Genomic DNA, 21326 nt, shown 5'->3' with positions numbered 1-21326 from the left:
GGCAAAAATGGGCAAAAAATAGGAAACTAGTAGTATTTAATGGTAAAAGGTAGCTTTAATGGGCAAAAAGTGGCAAAACATGGTGAAAACAGGCAAAAATGGGGAAAAATGGCAAAATGAAGAGGCAAAAATGGGGGGAAAAGGAACAACAAACAAGTCGTATTTAATGGCAAAAGGTAGCTTAAGTGGATGAAAAGTGGTTAAAAAAAAAAAAAAGATGGTAGAAAGGGGCAAAAAGGTTTCCCTTTTTCAAGGTTTTCGAGGGGAATAATTTTTAAAATTAAGACATAAAAGAGCCACAAAATATCACAAAAGAGCCACATGTTGAATATCACTGGGTTAGACAGAAGACTCTCAGTGCAAAACACATGAAAGCCTGCTTGGAGTTTTCAAAAAAAAAAAAAAAACCCTGAAAGATTGTCAAACTGTGAGAAAGAAGATTCTCTGGTCTGAAGAAGCCCAGATTGAACTGTTTGGCCTTAATCCTTGACATTATTTCTGGAGGAAACCAGGTAAATGGTTAAATGGACTTGTACTTTTACTTGTACTTGTTTTCTAGTCATCCAACCACTCAAAGCGCTTTTACACTGCAGGTCACACCTCCTCATTGGCTCACACTTTCATTCACTGATGACAGAGGTTGCTATGGAGAACTGGCCATCAGTATTAGCTAATTGCATTCGCACACTTTCATATCCACTTACACGCCACTGACACAGCAGTGGGAGCAGATTGGTTTTAAGAGTCCTGCACCTCACATCACCTGCGCAACACCATCCCTATAGTGAAGCATCGTGGTGGCAGCGTCATGCTGTGGGGGTGATTATAAGCAGCAGGGACAGTACAGAGACATAGATATATCCTCAATAAAAATCTGTTCCACAGCATTCAGGACTAAGGCTGTTGGAAAGAATTTCAGGGTTCGAATATAATTAGAATATTTAAAAACACATTAATATTCAAAAGTTGAAGTTACTATTCAAGCGTGCTTTTTTAAATATTTCTGCTGTTTATAATAGTTCTCGAGCCTCTTCCCTGTCTCCTTGGCCTCCACTTCCCCCATATGTAGGTGTAGGAACCAAATGTTTCGTCACATGACATGATGAACAATAAAGTTTTCACACCAAAACACAGAGGCGCAGCAATGGCCGCCATTGGGGATGTTTATCGCCAAGGTGGTGCACACGCTGGTGGTGATTTGGCAAGTGAGGCTTCGCTACATCAAGAGGTGCTGATGTACGAGAGTAAAACCACGCTGCCAGCCGACAGTAACCCGCTGTCGTGGTGGAAAACGTTCCAGTCAGCGAAAGTTCAAGGAGGAAGACCGTTTCTGCTCATTCTTCAGTCACCACTTATTCACGTTGCTCCCTTTTCCATTTTTTCTCTCTTCCCGCTCTGGCGATCATCTCATTATGGGCATTCACTCTCCTAAGTACTCAGCTAATCAGAGTCTGCCACAACCTTGTTTGACCAATCATCATGCACCTTTTAAATCTGTCACTCTCTCTTTCACAGTCAGCAAGATGTTCTGTGCATACGCTGCAACCCTCCTCCACCCCAGCCACCTCCATTCAGGGAATCAGCATCTAGTCCAGATCCTCACAGGTCTCCTGCTTATTCTGCATCAGTCTCTTCCTCCATGCCACCTCATTGGTCTAGACTCCATGGGGGGTAACCTAATCTTGTTGTTTGTGTCACTACCCCGTCCAATACATTAAATCCTCAGAGTGGAGTCTAATCGCCAAGGACTTTGCACAATTCTTTCATTTAGTTTGTGAAATAAACCGTTGTTAAACTCGTATTAAGTCTCTCCTGATTGAAATGAGTGTAGCATCAGACTGAAACATATAAGAAAGTGAAGTGGGTCTGAGTACCAATAAAAGAAAAGACAACAACAAAGAAAAATACACAGGAAAGTTAGAAATTAAAAGTCCACTTTCCAACTCCTGTATTAGAAATGTTAGAATAAAAACCTGACATGAAAATAAAATGCCCTCCACTTTTCTCTGAACTCCAAATGAGAGCCAGAAGAGCACATGGCGGTGTTTCTGCTGGCCTTTCTTTATCTGCATTATAATCTTAATTAAATTTAAATTGAATTGTTTTGTCAGCGTGTAAACACGTTCAGAGCTGATGAGCTGAAACAGGAAGAAAACAATCAGACAAAGACATTTAAATTTAAACAAGGAGGCTGTTTGGCTCCTCCATTTATCCTCCTCCCTGTGTTTGTGTGAGCGGGGTTAAATGGTTTTTGTTGTCTTGTTTTTCTATCGTGCAGCCTCTTTATCGAGCTGTTATTTTTCTCCTCAAAGGAAACGCTGATTCATCACTTTGCTCTAAACGCTCATCTCAGCAGGGCGATCGAGGGACAACAAGACATAATTACAGTGTTCAGCTCTACGCTCGCGCTCTCTCTCCCTTTTGATTTTCCCATCTCCCTCCCCGCTGCGTATCTGTGAAGTTAATCGGACGGTGGTGAAATCACAGTCCCCCTCTAACAAACCTACAGATCAATGCGAAAACTGTACAAACTCAAACCTGCAGGGCCTTTTGGAAGCTTCTATATCATGTCATTAAACACACCATCAGATGGACAACCAGCACGGTTCCCAGCATGCCGAGCGAGTCAGAGTGGTTATTTTTCTCATCCTTGACTTGACATTAAGGAAACAAGACTTACAAATGTGATTTTAAACTCATCATGTGACAAAAATCAATCTTGGTGAGCTCATATTAAAGAACAACAGCATTAAAACCATCCAACCCTGCAGGCACACACACAGAAAAAAACTACCAGTATCCCCACAACCCAGACGTGTTTAAATCACAGGAACCCAGAGCACTGGATCAGTAGTCCCTGCCCCGTAAACGTCCCTCCTTTGCCCGACTTTAATCAGCTTTTGTTGGGGAAAAATACAGAAACTAACTCTGTAAGTATTTAATGTTTGCTCATCAATTCTTGATTTCACGATACACAATTTTCTTAGCCTCCCTGAGCTCTGGATGAGGCTGGCCCCACAAAGCTTCTCCCTATTCCCTTCTTACAGGGCCTGTAAAAGGGATTCACCCCCTTTGATTTCTATCCTTTTGTTTATTTCATAAATCAATCATAGTCAATGTAATTTGGCTTTTTAGCCAAAAATAAATCCTCTTTAATGTCAAAGGGAAAACAGATTTCTACAACGCAATGTCAATAAAATAAATGAAAGTAATTCTTATACCTTTACAAGCCCTCCAGGACCAGCTGCTGAGAAGCATCCCCACAGCATGATGCTGCCACCACCATGCTCCACATTGAGGATGGTGTGTTCGTGGTGATTTCAGTGTTTGGCGTCTTGTCTGATGGTCAAAAAGCTCCACTTTGGTCTCATCAGACCAAAGAACTTTCTCCCTCTTGACCATGGAGTCTCCCACATGCCTTCTGGTGAACTCTAGTCCAGATTGAAGCTTGGAACTCCTTCAGAGTAGTCATAGGTGTCTTGGTGTCCTCTCTCACTAGTCTCCTTCTTGTACGCTCACTCAGGTTGTGAGGATGGTCTGATCTAGGCAGATTTACATATGTGACATATTCCTTCATTTACTCATGATGGATTTAACTGAGCTCTGGGGATGTTCAGAGCCTTGGGAATGTTTTCATATCCATCCCCTGACTTCTACTTTTAAATAACATTATCCCTGAGTTTCTTGGACTGTTCCTTTGTCTTCATGGTGTAATGGGGCCAGGAATACTGTTTAATTAGTGAATATCTATCCAGTCACTTATTTTAAATGAAGTATTTTTATTTTATTGACATTACCTTGTAAAAAAATCTGTCTTCATTTTGACATTATAGAGCTTTTTTTTGTAAATGTATTTATCAAAAAGCCAAATTATTTTGATCATGATTGGTTTATAAAATCAATAAAAGGATAAAACATCCAAGGGGGTGGAATACTTTTTTATGCACTGTAGTTTTGTTGTTTTGTGAACCAACCACATGCATACCACCACCTACAGTATTGGACAGTGTACATTTTGCTCAGGCATTAAACAATGCCATTAATGTGAAAGCAGAGCAGCAGGAGAGACAGAGCAATCATGATGTGAAAACTCAGAAAAAAACAGATTTTAAAATCAAGGCTGAAAGCACGTAGAGTTAAATCATCCTCCTCGTCTCATCAACAACAATCTGATCAATTAACAAACATCACGCTGCCTGCAGAAGCTCTAATCAATCAGTGAAGACAGACAGACTGGAGAGAGCTGCTTTATTTCACATCAGCGGAGCAGTAACAAATGAAACCAGCTCCCACACAGCTCTGTTTCCTCCACCTCAGGGTTTCTTTCCTCAAAGTCTCTAAGTCTCACTGAAGCTCGGGGAAGCAGGCGATGCTTTAAAAAGCTTCTCTTTTAAACATTAAAGGGCTTTCACTGAGAAACGTTTAAAAACGCGAGGATGGAGCGACGGCAGGATCTCTGAGGGAAACGTCCCCAGAGACGAAGCTGTGAGGGAAAAAAGGAATCCAAAGGAAAACCATGATGTTATCTAGATATGCAGTCTGTATCATTGTGAAGGTGTTTCTGCAGCATGCTTTTACACCACTAGACTAAATGTGAGTAGCTGGAGACAAAAACAGAAATGCATTTTTAAAAAGAAACTCCAACTGCTGTGTTCATGCTGTGAAGTAGTGCAGGAAATGTAAATTGTGCGTCTATTTCCTGTGGTGTGAACACAGCAGGTTGTGTTCCAGATGGGTTCAGCCTCCTTTTCTGTCTGCTAATCAAAACTAACGACAGTAAAGCGTCTCTGAACAGCTGAGGAGATGTAGGAAAACATCCTGGAGTTCAGAGAGGATCCAGCATTTATCAATGACAAAGATCTACAAGGAAAACTTCAACGTGCTGTCAGAAGTTTCAGAAGAGTTTCATCTCTGAGAGTTTACTAGAGGAGAAATATGTCGACTACCTTTATTAACCTTTGACCTTTATTTCAATTTGGGATGTTTAGAAAAGAGCTGAAGTTGGTTTAATCCTCACAGAGCTGAATTCAGTCTAAACTCTGATGAGACTGAACTCTTCCTCTCTCTCTCTCTCTGGATGTCTGGCTCTAAATCTCAGATCTGGACGGCGCTGAGTCGTGTTCGGCCCGGTTTTAATCCGTCCAGCGGCGGACGGCGGTGGGATTTGGAGGACAGTTTGGCTTCAGTTTCCATGTAAACAGAAAATGAGGTGAAGGCTGGGGACAGCTGGATCGTCACTCACTGTCACAGTTTCACACAAACGCACAACAGAGACAAAAATACACAATCTACAACGGCTGAGAGTACTGAGAGAAAGTCTATCTGATGGATTTATAATTAACACAAACATGTTTCTGTATACAAGAAACACCTACTGAGCTTTTTTATTCACTATGATGACATTAAAATCTAATCAGTTAAGAGCTCACTGTGAGCCATAACATAGATCTTAATCACTAATGCTAGGCCACATTATTGATCCAAATTATTATGAAAATGATACTTTTCTCTGATTTTCTCTGACTGAAAATCATCAACCATTAATTCAAATTTGATTGAACAAACCCAATGATAACTATTTTTTTCTAAAAATAAAAACCTCAAAATGCACTGTTCCACATTATTATGCACAACAGAGTTTTAAAACATTTTATAGGTTGTAAAGAACTTAAAATGGTCATTTGTTGAATTTGCAGCATAAGGAGATCATATTTACTGAAATCAAAGCTATTTCAATCAAAAACATCTTAACAGGACAAGTTCCATGTTAACATAGGAGCCCTTCTTTGATATCACCTTCACTATTCTTGCATCCATTGAACTTGTGAGTTTTTGGAGAGTTTCTGCTCGAATTTCTCTGCAGGATGTCAGAATATCCTCCCAGAGCTGCTGTTTTGATGTGAACTGCCTCCCACCCTCATAGATCTTTATCTTGAGGATGCTCCAAAGGTTCTCAGTAGGGTTGAGGTCAGGGGAGGATGGGGGCCACACCATGAGTTTCTCTCCTTTTATGCCCATAGCAGCCAATGACACAGGAGTATTCTTTGCAGCATGAGATGGTGCTTTGTCATGCATGAAGATCATTTTGCTACAGAAGACATGGTTCTTCTCTTTGTGTCATGGAAGAAAGTGGTCAGTCAGAAACTCTATATACTTCACCGAGGTCATTTTCACACCTTCAGGGACCCTAAAGAAACCTACAAGCTCTCTCCCCATGATTCTAGCCAAAAACATGACTCCGCCCCCTCCTCGCTGACGCCACAGCCTTGTTGGGACATGGTGGCCATCCACCAACCATCCACTACTCCTCCATCTGGACCATCCAGGGTTGCACGGCACTCATCAGTCAACAAGACTGTTTTAAAATGAGTCTTCATGTATTTCTGGGCCCACTTCAACTGTTTCTGCTTGTGAGCACTGGTTAGGGGTGGCTGAATAGTAGGTTTATACACGACTACAAGCTTCTGGAGGATCCTACACCTTGAGGTTGTTGGGACTCCAGAGGCACCAGCAGCTTCAAATACCTGTCTGCTGCTTTGTAAAGGTATTTTAGCAGCTGCTCTCTTAATCCCATGAATTTGTCTGGCAGAAACCTTCCTCATTATGCCTTCATCTGCACGAACCCGTCTGTGCTCTGAATCAGCCACAAATTTCTTCACAGTACGATGCTCATGCTTAAGATTTCCTGAAATACCTAATGTTTTCATACCTTGTCCAAGGCATTGCACTATTTGAGGCTTTTCAGCAGCAGAGATCCTTTTTCTTCCCCATATTGCTGAAATCTGTGGCCCGCTTAATAATGTGGAACGTCCTTCTTAAGGAGTTCTCCTTTAATTGGGCTCATCTGGAACACTAATGATCAGAGGTGTCTGAGATTGATTTCAGTGACCCACAGAGCGCTGAGACACAACACCATCCATGAGTTTCATTGAAAAACAAAAATATGAATGTGGTGTAATCCTGGTATAAAATTGTACGTGACAAAAGAGTTTCAGTGATACAGCCCATTGCCAAATGCAGGTAGTAGGGGTGTAACTGTACAAAAAATTTACTTCAGTTTTAAAAACATGATCCAGTATGTTGTTGTAATCAAAGCAAAAAAAAAAAAAAAACACAATTTATTTTGTTTACCTGTCGGGGGCGCTGTTTCCTCTCTTCGCTGTCATGTTGCGACCAACTCTCAGCTCACCGTTCATCCCCACGTCTAGAAACAAAATACAAGCTGTCAGACGAAGCGAGACACTGAGAGATGGATGTTTAAGGGTAACGATAGAAAAATACCCCATAAAGATGATGCATTCACAGGAATTTAGATACAGAGTGGTAATCTTGCATGCGGTTTGATATCTGATAGCTCAGACTGCATACAGAGGTGGTCTGGGATGTCTTTATCTGGACTGGATAAGTTGTGTACTCTCAGTACTGGCACATCCATTTTAAAGATCTGGAGTATTCATCTCTGTCAAGGAATAAGAGCTGGTCTTTAGGAAAAGCAGACACACCTTAAAAAGGACCATAATAACACATGAGCGCACTGCAGTGATACCCACTCTCTCCCCCGCCCTCACACAGACATGCACAGACCCAGCAGGCTCAGCCGGCCACCTTAACGAGCTTCCTGAGAGTCTAATTGGCCTCCATCTGTCAGATGGAAATTTATCTTGACTCACATTCATGAAGCTTCTCTGACTTCACCCAAAAAACAAACATGTTACTGTCAGTCAGGGAGACAAGGCAGGGGTTTAAAGGTATAATACATAGAGTTTCTACAATGAGATGTCAATATTCATCTAAAATGTGACCTATCCTATGCTATATCTTTAGAACTGAGGTTTTACAGTACCTCGAATACACTAGATAGACAACATTAAACAGAACTCTTCAGCAATGGAATAAGCAGTGTGTTCAAGGCTCTGTGATTTTATGTGATCTTCCACTTTGAAGTTGAGCTGCTGTTGTTCCTGAATGCTTCCACCCAGACGTACGTATGCAGGCAGAGACGGATGTATCATTAAAGCTCAGGATATTTTCAAATGTAAAGGGAGTATAAATTAACCTTAATGAGAGAGAAAAGCTGTTAAAAGTTGTCTTCACCTCGGCGCGCCGGTAGTCGAGTGGTTAAGGCGCATGCCATATACGCAGGCGACCCAGGTTCGAATCCGGCCCGTGGCACTATTTCCTGCATGTCTCTCCCCGCTCTCTCCCCCATTTCCGACTCTATCTACTGTCCTATCAAATAAAGGCAAAAAGGCCAAAAATACATTTAAAAAAAAAAAAAGTTGTCTTCACCTGAGTGGTTAATGGGACTCGCAAAGCAATTTAGGAATGTTGTGGTGCTAACCAAGAAAGCAAATCTCCCCAAAGAACTGTTAATATGAGTGCAAGGTAATCCATCCTTATGTGCCTGGACACCAAAGTTTCAATCGTTGAGCCCAGAGAGATGAAACTAGTTCTCATGTAGTTATAAACTTTAGGTTTGAGTGATCAGACACTAGTTTTGCCTTTGCTGGGGTCAAAAAAAGTTTCCTTGTAGACAAAAATAAACTTCCAGCCCTCTGTTTCCCTCCACCTCGTCCCTGGTCGGCTGAGTCTCTGTTTGGATTCTGTAATTGAAAGCCGAGAGCGTTCTGTCTCTCCCTGACCTCCATCAGAGCTGGGTGCACAGCTCTGAGGACCCCCCACATGTCAGGCCGTGTTCTCCCCCCCTCTGCACACCCACGGTGCCCGCTGACAGCCAGCAGCAGGGTTGTTTACGGCCTCCTCGGCGGCTGCAGCTTGTAGGACATTAGTCTTTGAGAGCAGGGTTTATGAGCGCCGTCACTCTCCATCTGTTAACTGCCGGGGCGCCTTTAATCGTCCCCCCTCAGAGATCGATAAGGCTGCCAGGTCGCAGCGTCTCCCGCGGCGTGCAGAGCGGTTGATTGTGCATCATCGACTGAGTGATTACAGCTATTTGCTTGCTTATTGCCTGGCATTGTTTGGACGACACATCAGCTTTGGAGAGGTGGGGAAAGATGGAGGGGAAAATGAGAGAGGAGGAGAGGAAAAAGAGTGATGACAGGACAATTTCACACCCTCACGGTTATTGGGTTTTAGGGACAGGCTATTCTGAGTTTGGCAGAAAATCAGCGCTGAGGACACAACAACCATTTCTGTCTGTTTCTGTTTGTCTGCCAGGTGATATCTGTTTGCTGTAAAGCCAAGATGATCTCTGCCTTTAACAGGTTTGTGTCTATTTCAAAGTTTGGAGACAACAAAAAGGCTCAACAGTTGTCAGATATAATCAAAATCAACCTGCCAAATCAAGTTTCCTGCTGAATTTCCTCTCCATTAAATCAGAAACAACAATCAGAGCAGCACTTTCAGTTTGTGATCCAGTTTTCTTGGGAAATTATTAAGATGTTTGACTCACTGCTCCTGATTTTAACCCCTTAAAGCCTGTTGTCTCATATTTGATACATACTTTTATGATACCTCTATCTAATCAATACGATCATAAATGACAAAAAAACCTTCTGAATACAATCTGATAAATGATAAAAATGCCCTCAAGTGGATTATCAGTTACCAAAAACACCTAATGTATCAAATGAGATTAAAAAAAATCATATATGTTAAATTCTATGGAAATTTAGATTTTTGGGGATTTCATTAGCAAGTGAAATAAACATTTCAGTTCCAAAAAATTAGAATTTTTGGCTATAATTTGTGTTTTCAGGCTTCAATGGGTTAAGATTCATCTTCAAGGAAAAATCGATCAAATCCCAGCAGACTCTTATGATTTTATAACCTTAAAACTATCAGGAACATCTACAAAGTAATGACAATTAAATAAAAAAAATATGTAGTGTAAAATAAATGAATTCATAAATTTTCACCCCCTTTAAAGTGACTGAATGTGTCTCAAGTCATTGCAGTGCACACGTGTGCAGCCACTGGTTGATCAGTATTCATTGCTACCATTACACCATGAAGACAAAAGAACACTCCAAGCAACTCAGAGAAAAGATTACTGAAAAATCTAAGTCAGAGGATGGAGACAGAAACATTTCCAAGGCTCTGAACATTCAGAAGAAAGTTCAGTTAAATCCATCATGGAGAAATGAAGGAATATGTCACATGTGTAAATCTGCCTAGATCAGACCGTCCTCACAAACTGAGTGAGCGTGCAAGAAGGAGACTAGTGAGAGAGGACACCAAGACACCTATGACTACTCTGAAGGAGCTCCAAGCTTCAGCAGCTGAGATGGGAGAGACTCTGCAGACAACAACTGTTGGCCGGGTTCTTCACCCGTCAAAGCTTTATGGGAGAGTGGCAAAGAGAAAGCCACTGTTGAAGAAAACTCAAATTCAATCTGGACTAGAGCTCACCAAAAGGCATGTGGGAGACTCCATGGTCAAGAGGAAGAAAGTTCTTTGGTCTGATGAGACTAAGGGTGCTTTCACACTAGGAGCCCAGTCCTGGATCCGAGTGCACTTGAGTCCAAAGTCCGGTTTGTTTTGGTATTGAGAATGCAAGCGAACTGGGCCCTGGCCCGCTTGGGGAGGTGGTCTCGGGCACGATTGAAGTGGACTCTGGAACGGTTCAGATGAGATGTGAATGCAACCGCGCTCGGATATGGGACAGAGTGTTGTATCAGCTTTGTGACGTCACTGCAAAAACTAAACTTCTTTTGACAGCACGGCAGTTTGTTCATTTTTCCACGAACACACCATCCCCACTGTGGAGCACGGTGGTGGCAGCATCATGCTGTGGGAATGCTTCTCAGCAGCCAGCCCTGGAAGGCTTGTAAAGGTAGAGGGTAAATTGAATACAGCAAAATAGAGGAGGACAATCTTATTCAGCCTCAGAGAACTACGGCTTGGGAGAAGATTTATTTTCCAGTCAGACAATGAGCCGAAGCATACAGAGAAAGCTACACAGAAATGGTTTAAAGACAATGAGGGGTATGTTCTGGAGTGGCCAAGCCAAAACCCAGACCTCAATCTCATAGAGAATTTGTGGCTGGACTTGAAAAGGGCTGTTCACGCAGGATCCTTGTAGCAGGAGAGGAGCCTGACTGAGACCTATCCACACAGACTCAGAGCTGTGATTGCGGCCAAGGGTGACTCTGAATACTGACTTGAATGGGGTGAGTATTTATGTAGTCACTTATTTTACATTACAGATTTTTATTCAAATGACATTACTTTGTAGAAATCCGTTTTCACTTTGACATTAAAGAGGGTTTTTAGATGTTTTTTTTTTAAGCCAAATTATATTGACCAAGATTGAATTATAAAATGAATAGAAGGGTACAACATCCAAGGGGGTGACTACTTCTTACAAGCACTCTATGATAGATAGAGGAAGTGCATTATTTTGGATTATACATGCATATATCTTGGCAAGCCTCCAAATATAAGGCTGTGATATTATCAAGGGGAGTTTATCGGGGACAGGATGGGAAATTCAGAAACTTCTTTCTCACCTGCAGATAATAAAAAAGTAAAATCAAGGAGGGTTACATTTTTTGATTGCTGAGAGAAGCTTTCAGAGATATCATGAAAGTATAAGAGTTCCAAACTACTGAGAGGATGATGTCTGATTAAGACGTCCTATCTTTAAGTGAGGGCTCTTCTTAGGCTGAAACACAAACTTAAACTGCCGGTGTTACATTCTACCAGCTCCTGTTCTGTCTACATAGTTTCTTCTGTTTTCCTCCTCAGTGTTCCTCGTTCTCACAGCAGTAAAATGACAAATTGCAGTTTCATGGTCGGTTATTCACAGCCTGATGATCACAGCCTGTGCAGAAATGTTAGCAGCCACATTCACAGCACTTTAACAAACTGATGATATCCCTCGTCTGTGACCGCGGACGGTGGTGAGGATGTGAGCGCTGACATTTCCATGATTTTATGGATGAATAAACAGAACCTTGAACTCGACTCTCGGGTAATGAGTGTGGAGGCTGATCTTTATCGAGGTTGGCACTGTTTTCATCAGAGAAAAGACCGGAGAGTCATCAGAGATAAAGGCTTTAAAGACTCGAGGATGATACAATAAACACACTGAGGAGAGAGCTGATAAGAGGCTAATGACTGGGAATTTAAGGAAGGCTTTAAATGGACAAATTCTACTAGAACGATGACATCAGGTAAACCTTTCAGATTAAAATGAGCTACTACACACCAGCCCGCTTTACATTTAAAGGCAGCCCCTGATAGGAAACCTGGCGAGCTGCAGAACAAAGTCCAGGTGAATGGATTCAAATGGTTCAAATGTTTGCAGTTCACATTTGCATCCCAACAGGACAAAATCAGGACGTTTTTAGGATGCAGGCATGCAGACGGGGCTCCTGTTAAAAATATTTTCAACTGGAAATGCCCTTCCAGGCCCGTGAACTCCTTAGTTGTTTTGGCAGTGTGTTTTGAGACATTATCTTGCTGCAGGATGAAGAATCTTCCATCGTTTTTTAATTTTATTTTTAATTCAGTTTAAACTGCCTGGCAGGGCCAAAGACAGAAATCTGAGTATCATTTGTTCAGCTGATATTTGATAATTGAATAAAAAAATAACTGAAAAAAATGGCCTATTTTCAGTTATTCTACATCGTTTATTACCGCTAGCTCAAATGCTAACCGCTACATTGTGTGCTCTTTGTGAGGGTCTGTCAGCAAGCAGGCTGTTCTATAATCACATCATGCTGCCTGAATTGAACATAGTATAGAGAGAGCCTGTGATGCAGCCCTCTGTATTATTGTTTTATTATTTATCAGTAAAACTCAATAATCAGCAGAAAAACAACTTTAGGCTCACAGAGATGCTGAACATTATGATTCTATTTGTTGAGCCATGTTCTGAGTCAAATATAGATCTGAAATAATTTACTAGTCCGCACAGTCAGTCCAGAAAGTTCACGCTGGTATCAGATCAGTACTCGCTATTGGCTGACACCCAAACGTAGGTATTTGAATTGTATCGGGAAGGATAAAATGGTATCGGAACGTCTGTAGTTATAGCCACATTAACACATTTCCTTATGTTTGATTGCGTGTGAGCTACTAAGTGCAGCACACATTACAACCACTGAGAACAACCAGAATAAACCACCGATATGGTCGCCTCTGCCTAAACTCAGTAACTGAACATACTAATTATAACAGCGTTAGATGAAATTTTGAGCTTCCCAGTGATGGGCACGTGATTCTTGGAATGCTTTTCTGAGCACAACACCTGCACCAAGTTAGGCAAATGAATAATGAAATCCAACTGACTGCTCATGGACGTTTTTTCATATTCCATTCTTTAATCCCAACACCAATATCAAAAATAAAAAGACAAACTGTTTCTTGATCATTTGTTTTTGTCTTAGAAATGAAAATGAGCATATTTTTTTTTCATTATTTGATTTAATTTTAGAAACAAATAAATGAAATACAAGGCATTTTTCATTTACTTGTTTTCAAACAAATATCAACTAAACAAAAAAAACACAGATTGATATATTATTCATATTTTGTTTTCTTATTTTTAAACAGGAATAGGAAACAGCTTGTTTCCTATTCCTGTTTCCTGGATTTCTCATTTCAAATTAAAAATCCATTGGCTGTGATAAACACTGACCAGCTCTACATGGTGTTCATACACATAAACACCCAGTAACATCGGAGTAAAATCACGGGAATCTTGCCAAAGTCGCAGCTCTCTCCCGTTGTCTCAGTCCTTACGTGTAAGGTAGACAGAAGACTCGATTTTAGCTGTTTTAAGGCGGTCTTTCTCCAGTCTTGGCGTTAAGATAATATCAAACATGTTTGATATTGTCATAAGTCTTTAGTCTGGTTGTATGCAAATTGTGTTTTTCAGTGACGCAAACATCGTCTAGAACCAATGGGAGCTGGTGTTGTGTGTAAACATACAAATTCACTTCATTCTTCAAAGTTTAGATCATTCTAGAGCCGCTGAATGTCCGCTTAGAACTCAAGAGATTGAAAAACTTTTCTGCTCAGCGCTGCAGTCAGATCTCAGCACCGCTGTTTGCCAATTAACTCCAGGCTGACATGACAGGTAAAATAAACCTCCACTGGAATTTTCAAAGTAAAAGCTCCATCAGTTTGTTTCCGTGGTGAGATGGCTCGCCTTTTCGTGCAGTACTTTTATTCAGAAGTGTTTCCGGGATAGTTCCTCGGTTGTTGCAGTAATGTGCAAAGTTGCTTCTGTGTTTAACTTTCCTTTTGTTTCTTCTCGATGTAAATGATTTAAAAACATCGGGTTATAAGAGATATTAAGTCAAATGAGAGCTCCCTCTCCTTCAACATCTTGTTCTCTGCCCAAAAAATATTGTAGTGAATATCCACCGGATGCATGATGGGAAATAATCTATAAAGGAATCATATTCTAGCAATGTAGTTAGTGGCCCACAGTCTTTGCAAAATCTTAGTTTGAGACTAACATTGCATTTCTTCTAAATCATTTAAATGTGTGACAACTCAGACTGCTCCTCTCTCTCTCACACACCGAAACTCCATTTTAAACACTGTGCTTTTCCAGTGTATCATGTGGGTTTCAGCCATCAGTTATCATAGATGACGGCCAAAGTTTGTACTCACAGCCACGCAACAAAGGAGCTGAATTAAAAAGCTGCACTTTATCCAAGTATGCACAGTATGCACATGAGCTCATGCAAATACCCATATGACCCTGTTTAGGACAGACCCAGTGTTTTTCTTCTCATGGAGATAAAGAACCACAGAATCAACTCCACTTCTTTTTGCCTGTTCTGCAAATTTTCAGAACAAAGACAAAAATAAGCAGATTGGAAATCAGACGTTTTCAATCAGATTTCGAACCAAAAAATGCACCCAAAAATAACTGATTCATAGACCTTTACCAAGTAAGAGCAGGTTTGGATCTTTCTGCTTCCTCACATAAACTAAAAGACAGTGGGTAAACCAAATACCAATCATTGTTGCTCCTGCACCTGCAATGTAAGTCAGAGGCTCACTGGAGCCAAATAAAGGTTAGAAAATGTCACAGCTTTCTCAGACTTCCCTTATCTTCCCTCCATGGCTGATACACATGGCACAGGTAAATTTAAGTCATGAAAATTGCATTAATTATCAGGGTTGTGAACTATGTATGGAATCGCCTTGCATTGATTGTCAGATTGTCACATCATATCACGAGTTACCTGGAAAATTCTGTCCCACTGTAGACTTCTCTTTGTCTTGGCCTTCTTCTTAAGCTTTTGAAACACCATCTGCTCAATCCAATCCTTGGTGGATGGATGTGTTTTTATGGAGTTGTTCCCCAAAGGCATTCACAAATTGCGTTTCATTCATTCTCTCTCACGCTGCAGGGACGTAACAACATAGGGAGATATTTCACTCCACTTACACAAACTTAAATTTGATTATTTAGGGACTGATCCTGAAGCTCAAACTAGTCCTTAAGAAGACAAAAACTGAACAAGAAGATCTGCACAAACACCTGAAAAGTCCAAAGTTAAATCCCCTCATTCTGTGCTAAAAGTAAATGAGTGTTATTGCAAATTTGCACCTCTATGCCTTATTTAAGTGGCTTTGATATTCACTATTTGCCTCACCATATTACAATAAAACTACAAGATTTAAGTTGAATTTCCTTTGGTGAACTTAGGCTTAAAAAAAACAGAATTTACTGGATGTGGAAGTGCGTCTGAGGTACTCACATCTGTCTCTGTGGCAGTCGCTCCTGAAATGGGTCATAACAAGAGAAGAAGATGAAGAGGAAGAGGAGGAGGAGGAGAGATAAACCCCGGTGCTTCTGAATGTAGGACTGATGCTGAATCCTCACTGAGAGAGAAAGAGGTGACCGCTGAGTAAGGCAGCGGGTCGTACCATCTCATGCTCCACAGTGGGGGGAGGAGGAGGGATGAATCATTTACCTGTGGGGAGGGGAGAAGCAGGAGAGGGATGAGAGATGGCAGCAGTGATAAATGTGGTGTAGGCAAAGTAAAGTAAGAAGGATAGATACCACTTTTTTATTTTACTATAAATGTCTGTCCCCGGGTATCTCAATCAAAACAGCAGCAAAAGATGACATCAAGGGAAGCAGAGGATCACGGGAGTGACTTCCTGCAACTCAACCTCTCACTATCTGATGAAAATGAGCTCTGAATGGACCACAGCTGTCATGAACGGGAGGAGCTTAAGAGCCAGAAAACACAGCTGATAGAGAATAATCATGGTCCAAGAAACATGAAATTAGCAATAAACATGAGAGAGATACAGCAACAGAACAGCAGCTTCTAGTAGCGGGTCACACTTCATTATGGAGTGGTCTTTGGTGCAATAATTTCATTACTTTCTTTGTTTTAATCCTGATGAATCTTAAACCCACTATCTTTAAATATTAGCATATCATAAATGTTGATCTTCTGGAAAATCCTGCTAACTTATGCACTCAGTACTTGGTTTGAGCCCTTTTTACACAAATTACTGCATCTCTGCTCCTGTCATGGAAGCGATCAGTCCGTGGTCCTGCTGGGGAGTTATGAAGCCCAGGTGGCTCTGATAGCAGCCTTCAGCTTGTCTGGATTGTTGAGTCTGGTGTCTCTCATCTTCCAGAGAATCTCTTTGGGGTTCAGGTCAGAAGCAAACACAGTAACACTAGAGTCAGTAAACCAGTTTCTGGTAGTTCTGGCTTCACTCTGGGCAGGTGGAAAGGAAATCAGGAGCTCCACAAAGCTTCACAGCAGATGGAAGCATGAAGGGCTCTAAAATCTGCTGGTAGACTTGAACATGCACCTTGGATCCTGAGCCTCTCTGATCTTCCTCCAGACTCTGGGACCTGGACTTACAAATGAAATGCCAAATTTACTTTCATCTGAAAACACGACTTTGGACCACGGCGCTACTCCTTAGCCCAGGTGGGATGCTGATGATGTCTGTGGTTCAGGATTGGCTCCACACTAAGAACACCACACTTGTAGTCCATCTAGTCTAGTCCTGGATCAGTCTGTGTGGTGGTTTTTGATCCACTGACTCCAGTTTCAGTCCAGTCCTTGTGAAGCTCCCCTAAGTTCTTGACTGTGCTTTGTTTGACATTCCTCTGAAGGCAGAGATCATCCCTGTTGTTCTTACCACACGTGTCCCTTCACTCAACGTTGATCCAGCCTCAGAGAACAGCCTGACCTCTCAGCAGCGACCTTCTGTGGCTTACCCTCCCTGTAGAGGGTGTCAGTGATTGTCTTCTGTTGAGTCAGCAGTCTTCCCTATGATAATGGTTGTGTGTACTAAACCAGGGTGAGTGAATAAAGGTTCAGGAAACCTTTGCAAATTGGACTTTCCTGATAATTCTAATATTTTGAGACATTTCAGTGTAAAAATACTATATATAGCAGGTTTAAACTAGTGTAAAAAAGGTGAGTTGTATTACAAATACAGCTCATAAGACACTGTAATCAGTGGCTGTCCATCGAGATTCTTAAAGAGGCTCATAATTAAACTAAAACAGATCACACGTGGAAGAAAATAAGACTAAAACAAAAATTAATCATCCATAAAGATTTTCTAGTTGGAGTTTTTTTAAATAAAGGACATTGCTGGAGTGATTCCTGGTAAAATAGCGTCAAAGGAACAACTAAATGAGCCTGTGTTTAACTGTACCTACAAATAGGAAAAATATGGTGATGCATTTTTATTTGTAGCCAGAAATCTCAGAGAAACATAAAAGAAAGCATAAAAGTTTTCACTTAAAGATTCTCTTCTTTCATTTTCAGGATTAAAACATCTCAAGTAGATAAAACTTTTGCCGCATGATTTCATAATATTCTTAAGGAAAATAGACTGAAAGCTTCCAGAACTTGTGAAGCTCTGATTGGCTGATAAAAAAAACTTTAATCAGAGTTTATAAATTGGCCCGGGTCAGAGAGAGGGGGGCTCTGCCTGCCTCGATCAGCGGGCCGTCATCTAGCTCTGTTTTAATTATAAAATCCATTAAATGAGTTCACTTTAATTAACGCTGTCCTATCTCATTAAGATATGATGATGAGGAGAGCCAGGGCGTCTCCTGGGCTTCTCTGTTTATCTTTGAGTTAACCTCGGTCAGCAGCTGGCCAACATACTCCCAGCATGCATTTCAATGAGGGTTTATCTTCAGACTGTAGGGTCAGAACAACACACATCTTAAGGTTTAAAACACTTGATTCACTCATTTCTTTTACAGCATTTAAGGCTGAGCAAGTGTCTTATTATTTACTGATCATCTCTGGCTGTAAACACAAATATAAGTATGAGGATTTACTCCTTCTTTCACAACACAGAATTTATTTCAAAGCATAATGCATCAAAACATCCAGAATTTCCCCTCTGAGGATCAATAAAGTCTTATCTTATCTTAATGTCCTGACATCTTATTCTTATTTGCCTGTGTTCATTCTCATTGTATTTTTCTACCTTTATCTTCCATTTCCTTCTCATTATTATCATATTTTCATTCTCCTTTGTCTTTGTGATCATTTCCATCTTCACAAGAGGAAAAATTTCATTGTTTATTCTTTAAATGTTAGTTTCAAAAGTAGGTTGCAGCACCCTCTAGTGGACACCTGGCCTACTACATCAACAAAAAAGAACATAACTAGATATAATTCTATGTGACAGCTTTTCAAGCTGACTTCACTTGATAGTTAACAGTTCATCTTTCTTAACTGTCTAGCCATTGGCTATTTAGCAGTTAGGTGCACTGGATGCCAGATAGCTCACTGATTGGGCTTGCTATCAATAAATGTTTTTATTTTGGAACATGATGAATTTCCTCCATATTGTCCCTCTTCTTTTCTTTTCATTTCCTCATATGTGAACATTTTCAGTAGCATGTTAACTCGTTGCTTGAACTAGATGTTGTTAAACTAATAGGTTGTTTGTAACCACGTGATCCTGAATGTCTGTTGGGGGTCAGGAAGTGGGGGACAGTCATCAGGAATGAATGGGAACAGAGGAACGTTAGAACTTCACAGCTCTAAATGAACCTGAACGTTGCAGTTATCATCAGAAAAATTCTTCATACACTGAGTACAAGCCCTACACTTTACAAAAAAGTGTTTCTTTTTTATTGCTATTATTTTTTTGCCTTTATTTAGATAGGCTAGCTGAAGAGAGAGGAAATATGGGGGCAGAGAGAGTGGGAGGAAGACATGAAGAGTAGCAAGACCAGGAACCGGTCCAGTACGTTCATGGCCTCTTTCTGTGGGTGCCTGCTCTACCCACTGAGCCACACCGGTGCCTCAATAACATTACCAGGTACTTGAACTGATTTGCCTGGCATGAAGCTGATCAATATCACAAACAACGCAGTTCTGCAGACATCCTAGCATTATCTATCCAGATGTAGGGAGACGAGAGTCTACAGTAGTCTGGTACTGAGCCAAGAGGCTAGCTGAGCTCCTTTAATGTATAACTGCTCTTAATTGAAACCCTGATGTACTATCAACTGAATAAACCTTGTGGGGTGAGTGGCAGAGTAATGATGGGCTGTTCACGAAGGAGCCTGTTCTATAAAAAAACCTCTTTTATGTGAACCACAGCAGCGGGGCTGTTTGAGTGCCAGTTTCTTTTCCTCCTTTGTCGTTGTTTAATCCACATTTAAAACGCCAAACCAACTCTACTGAACTGAGCCACATGATCCAGATCTCTGAAAAGAGGCGGATTTCAGATGTTTTGTGATTTTTATTGATTATTAATGTTATCACTGTATGTAACTCTACAAACACAAAGAATGAGAATGTACACAATCTTATTTTTATATTAAAAAAACAGATTTATTTTTTATTATACACTGATTAATTGTGGAATTATTTAATATGTTGATTAGATGATGTGTAAATATGTAATGCCATTTTTAAAATTCTGTTTGCTGCTTTGGCAGTAACAGATCTGTTCATGCCAATAAAGCAAATTTGAACTGATAAATTAAAAAAAAAAAACATAGTTCTTCAGTTGAAATTAAAAGATAAAAGCAGATAAGTCGAAATTTTGAGATTAAGTAAGAAATAACTGAGAAAAAAAGTCACAATTAAGAGATTAAAAAATAAAAAACAATGAGACCAAAAAGTCAGAATTCTGTGATTAAAAAAATACACAAAAAATTGAGATTAAAAGAAAAAATTATGAGATAATAAAATTAAAAATGGATCAAAAAATCCAAATAATAAGATAATAAAATGCAAAATTCTGATATCAGAAAGTTTAAAATTTGAGACTAAAAAGTTAAAATAGGATGCAAAAAATCAAACTAATGACATTAAAAACCCAAAAGTCATGAGATTAGAAGATCAAATTGTGAAATTAAAAAAATCAAAATTATTGGATTCAAAAGTCAAAATTGTTATTAATAAATCAAAAATTATGAGATAAAAAAAATCAAAATTATGTAAATAAATCAAAAATTATGAGTTAAAAAAAATCAAAATTATGTTAATAAATCAAAACTATGAGATTAAAAAGTCAAAATTATGTTGTTAATAAATCAAAAATTGAGGTTAAAAGAAAACATTATGTTATTAATAAATCAAAAATGACAAGAATAAAAAGTCATAATTATGTTATTAATAAATTTAAAAAACTATGAGTTAAAAAATCCAAATTATGTTGTTAATAAATCAAAAATTAGGAGCATAAAAATTCAAAATTATGTTCTAAATAAATCAAAAATTATGAGATAAAAAATAAAAAATATGTTATTAATAACTCAGAAATTATGAGATAAAGATATACAAATTGAGACTAAAAAAAATAATTAATTAAGAGATGAAAAAATCAGGATCACCTGTCCCAGATGTAAGCCGCTTTGGATAAAAGCATCTGCTTAATGACATTGTAAACTGTTAAAGCTAAATTCATTAGGATGATTAGTTATAACTGTGAAATTCTGAGATAAAAAGTAACTATTTACTTATTTTAGGGACTACAAACTAGCCTCATATCTAATAATTATGAGTCTCTCATGATTTCTTAATTCTGACTTTTTTTTCCCATACTTTGACTTTTTGTACACCATAATTTTGACTTTCTCTTATTTTTGCCTTTATTTTCACATAATTTTGGCTGTCTTATAATAATGCATTTTACCTCATAATCATGAATTTTTAATCTCACAAATATGTCTGTTTTCATGATAACTTTTAATACCATAATTTGAAATTCGACTTTGCTTTTCTTTCATAACTCCAATACTGTGTCTCATATTTTTTAGTAAATTCATACCTATTTAATACTGTTTGCTTTAATTAGTTTATCCAGCCTGAACAGGATAAGATGCTAATGTTGTCTTTATTTATTTTATAGGTTTTGTTTAATCTTGAAGTACG

The 21326-nt window shown here is 39.6% G+C and overlaps 1 protein-coding gene across 1 annotated transcript in view; it reads right to left on the bottom strand.

The window, feature by feature from the left end:
- Positions 1–21326, bottom strand: part of LOC121515787 (RNA-binding Raly-like protein) — a 70679-nt gene that overhangs the window by 44294 nt on the left and 5059 nt on the right. Inside the window, exons 2-3 of the mRNA XM_041796766.1 lie at positions 15690–15905; positions 7132–7204 (exon numbers count right to left, since the gene is read on the bottom strand). Coding sequence (XP_041652700.1) covers positions 7132–7204; positions 15690–15726 — 110 coding nt within the window. The 5' untranslated portion in view covers positions 15727–15905. The remainder of the gene's footprint in view (positions 1–7131; positions 7205–15689; positions 15906–21326) is intronic.

This window comes from Cheilinus undulatus, linkage group 9, assembly GCF_018320785.1.
Source record: "Cheilinus undulatus linkage group 9, ASM1832078v1, whole genome shotgun sequence".
Classification (NCBI taxonomy): domain Eukaryota; kingdom Metazoa; phylum Chordata; class Actinopteri; order Labriformes; family Labridae; genus Cheilinus; species Cheilinus undulatus.
The sequence above is the reverse complement of the archived record's forward strand: the minus strand, read 5'-3'. Positions and strand labels throughout refer to the sequence as shown.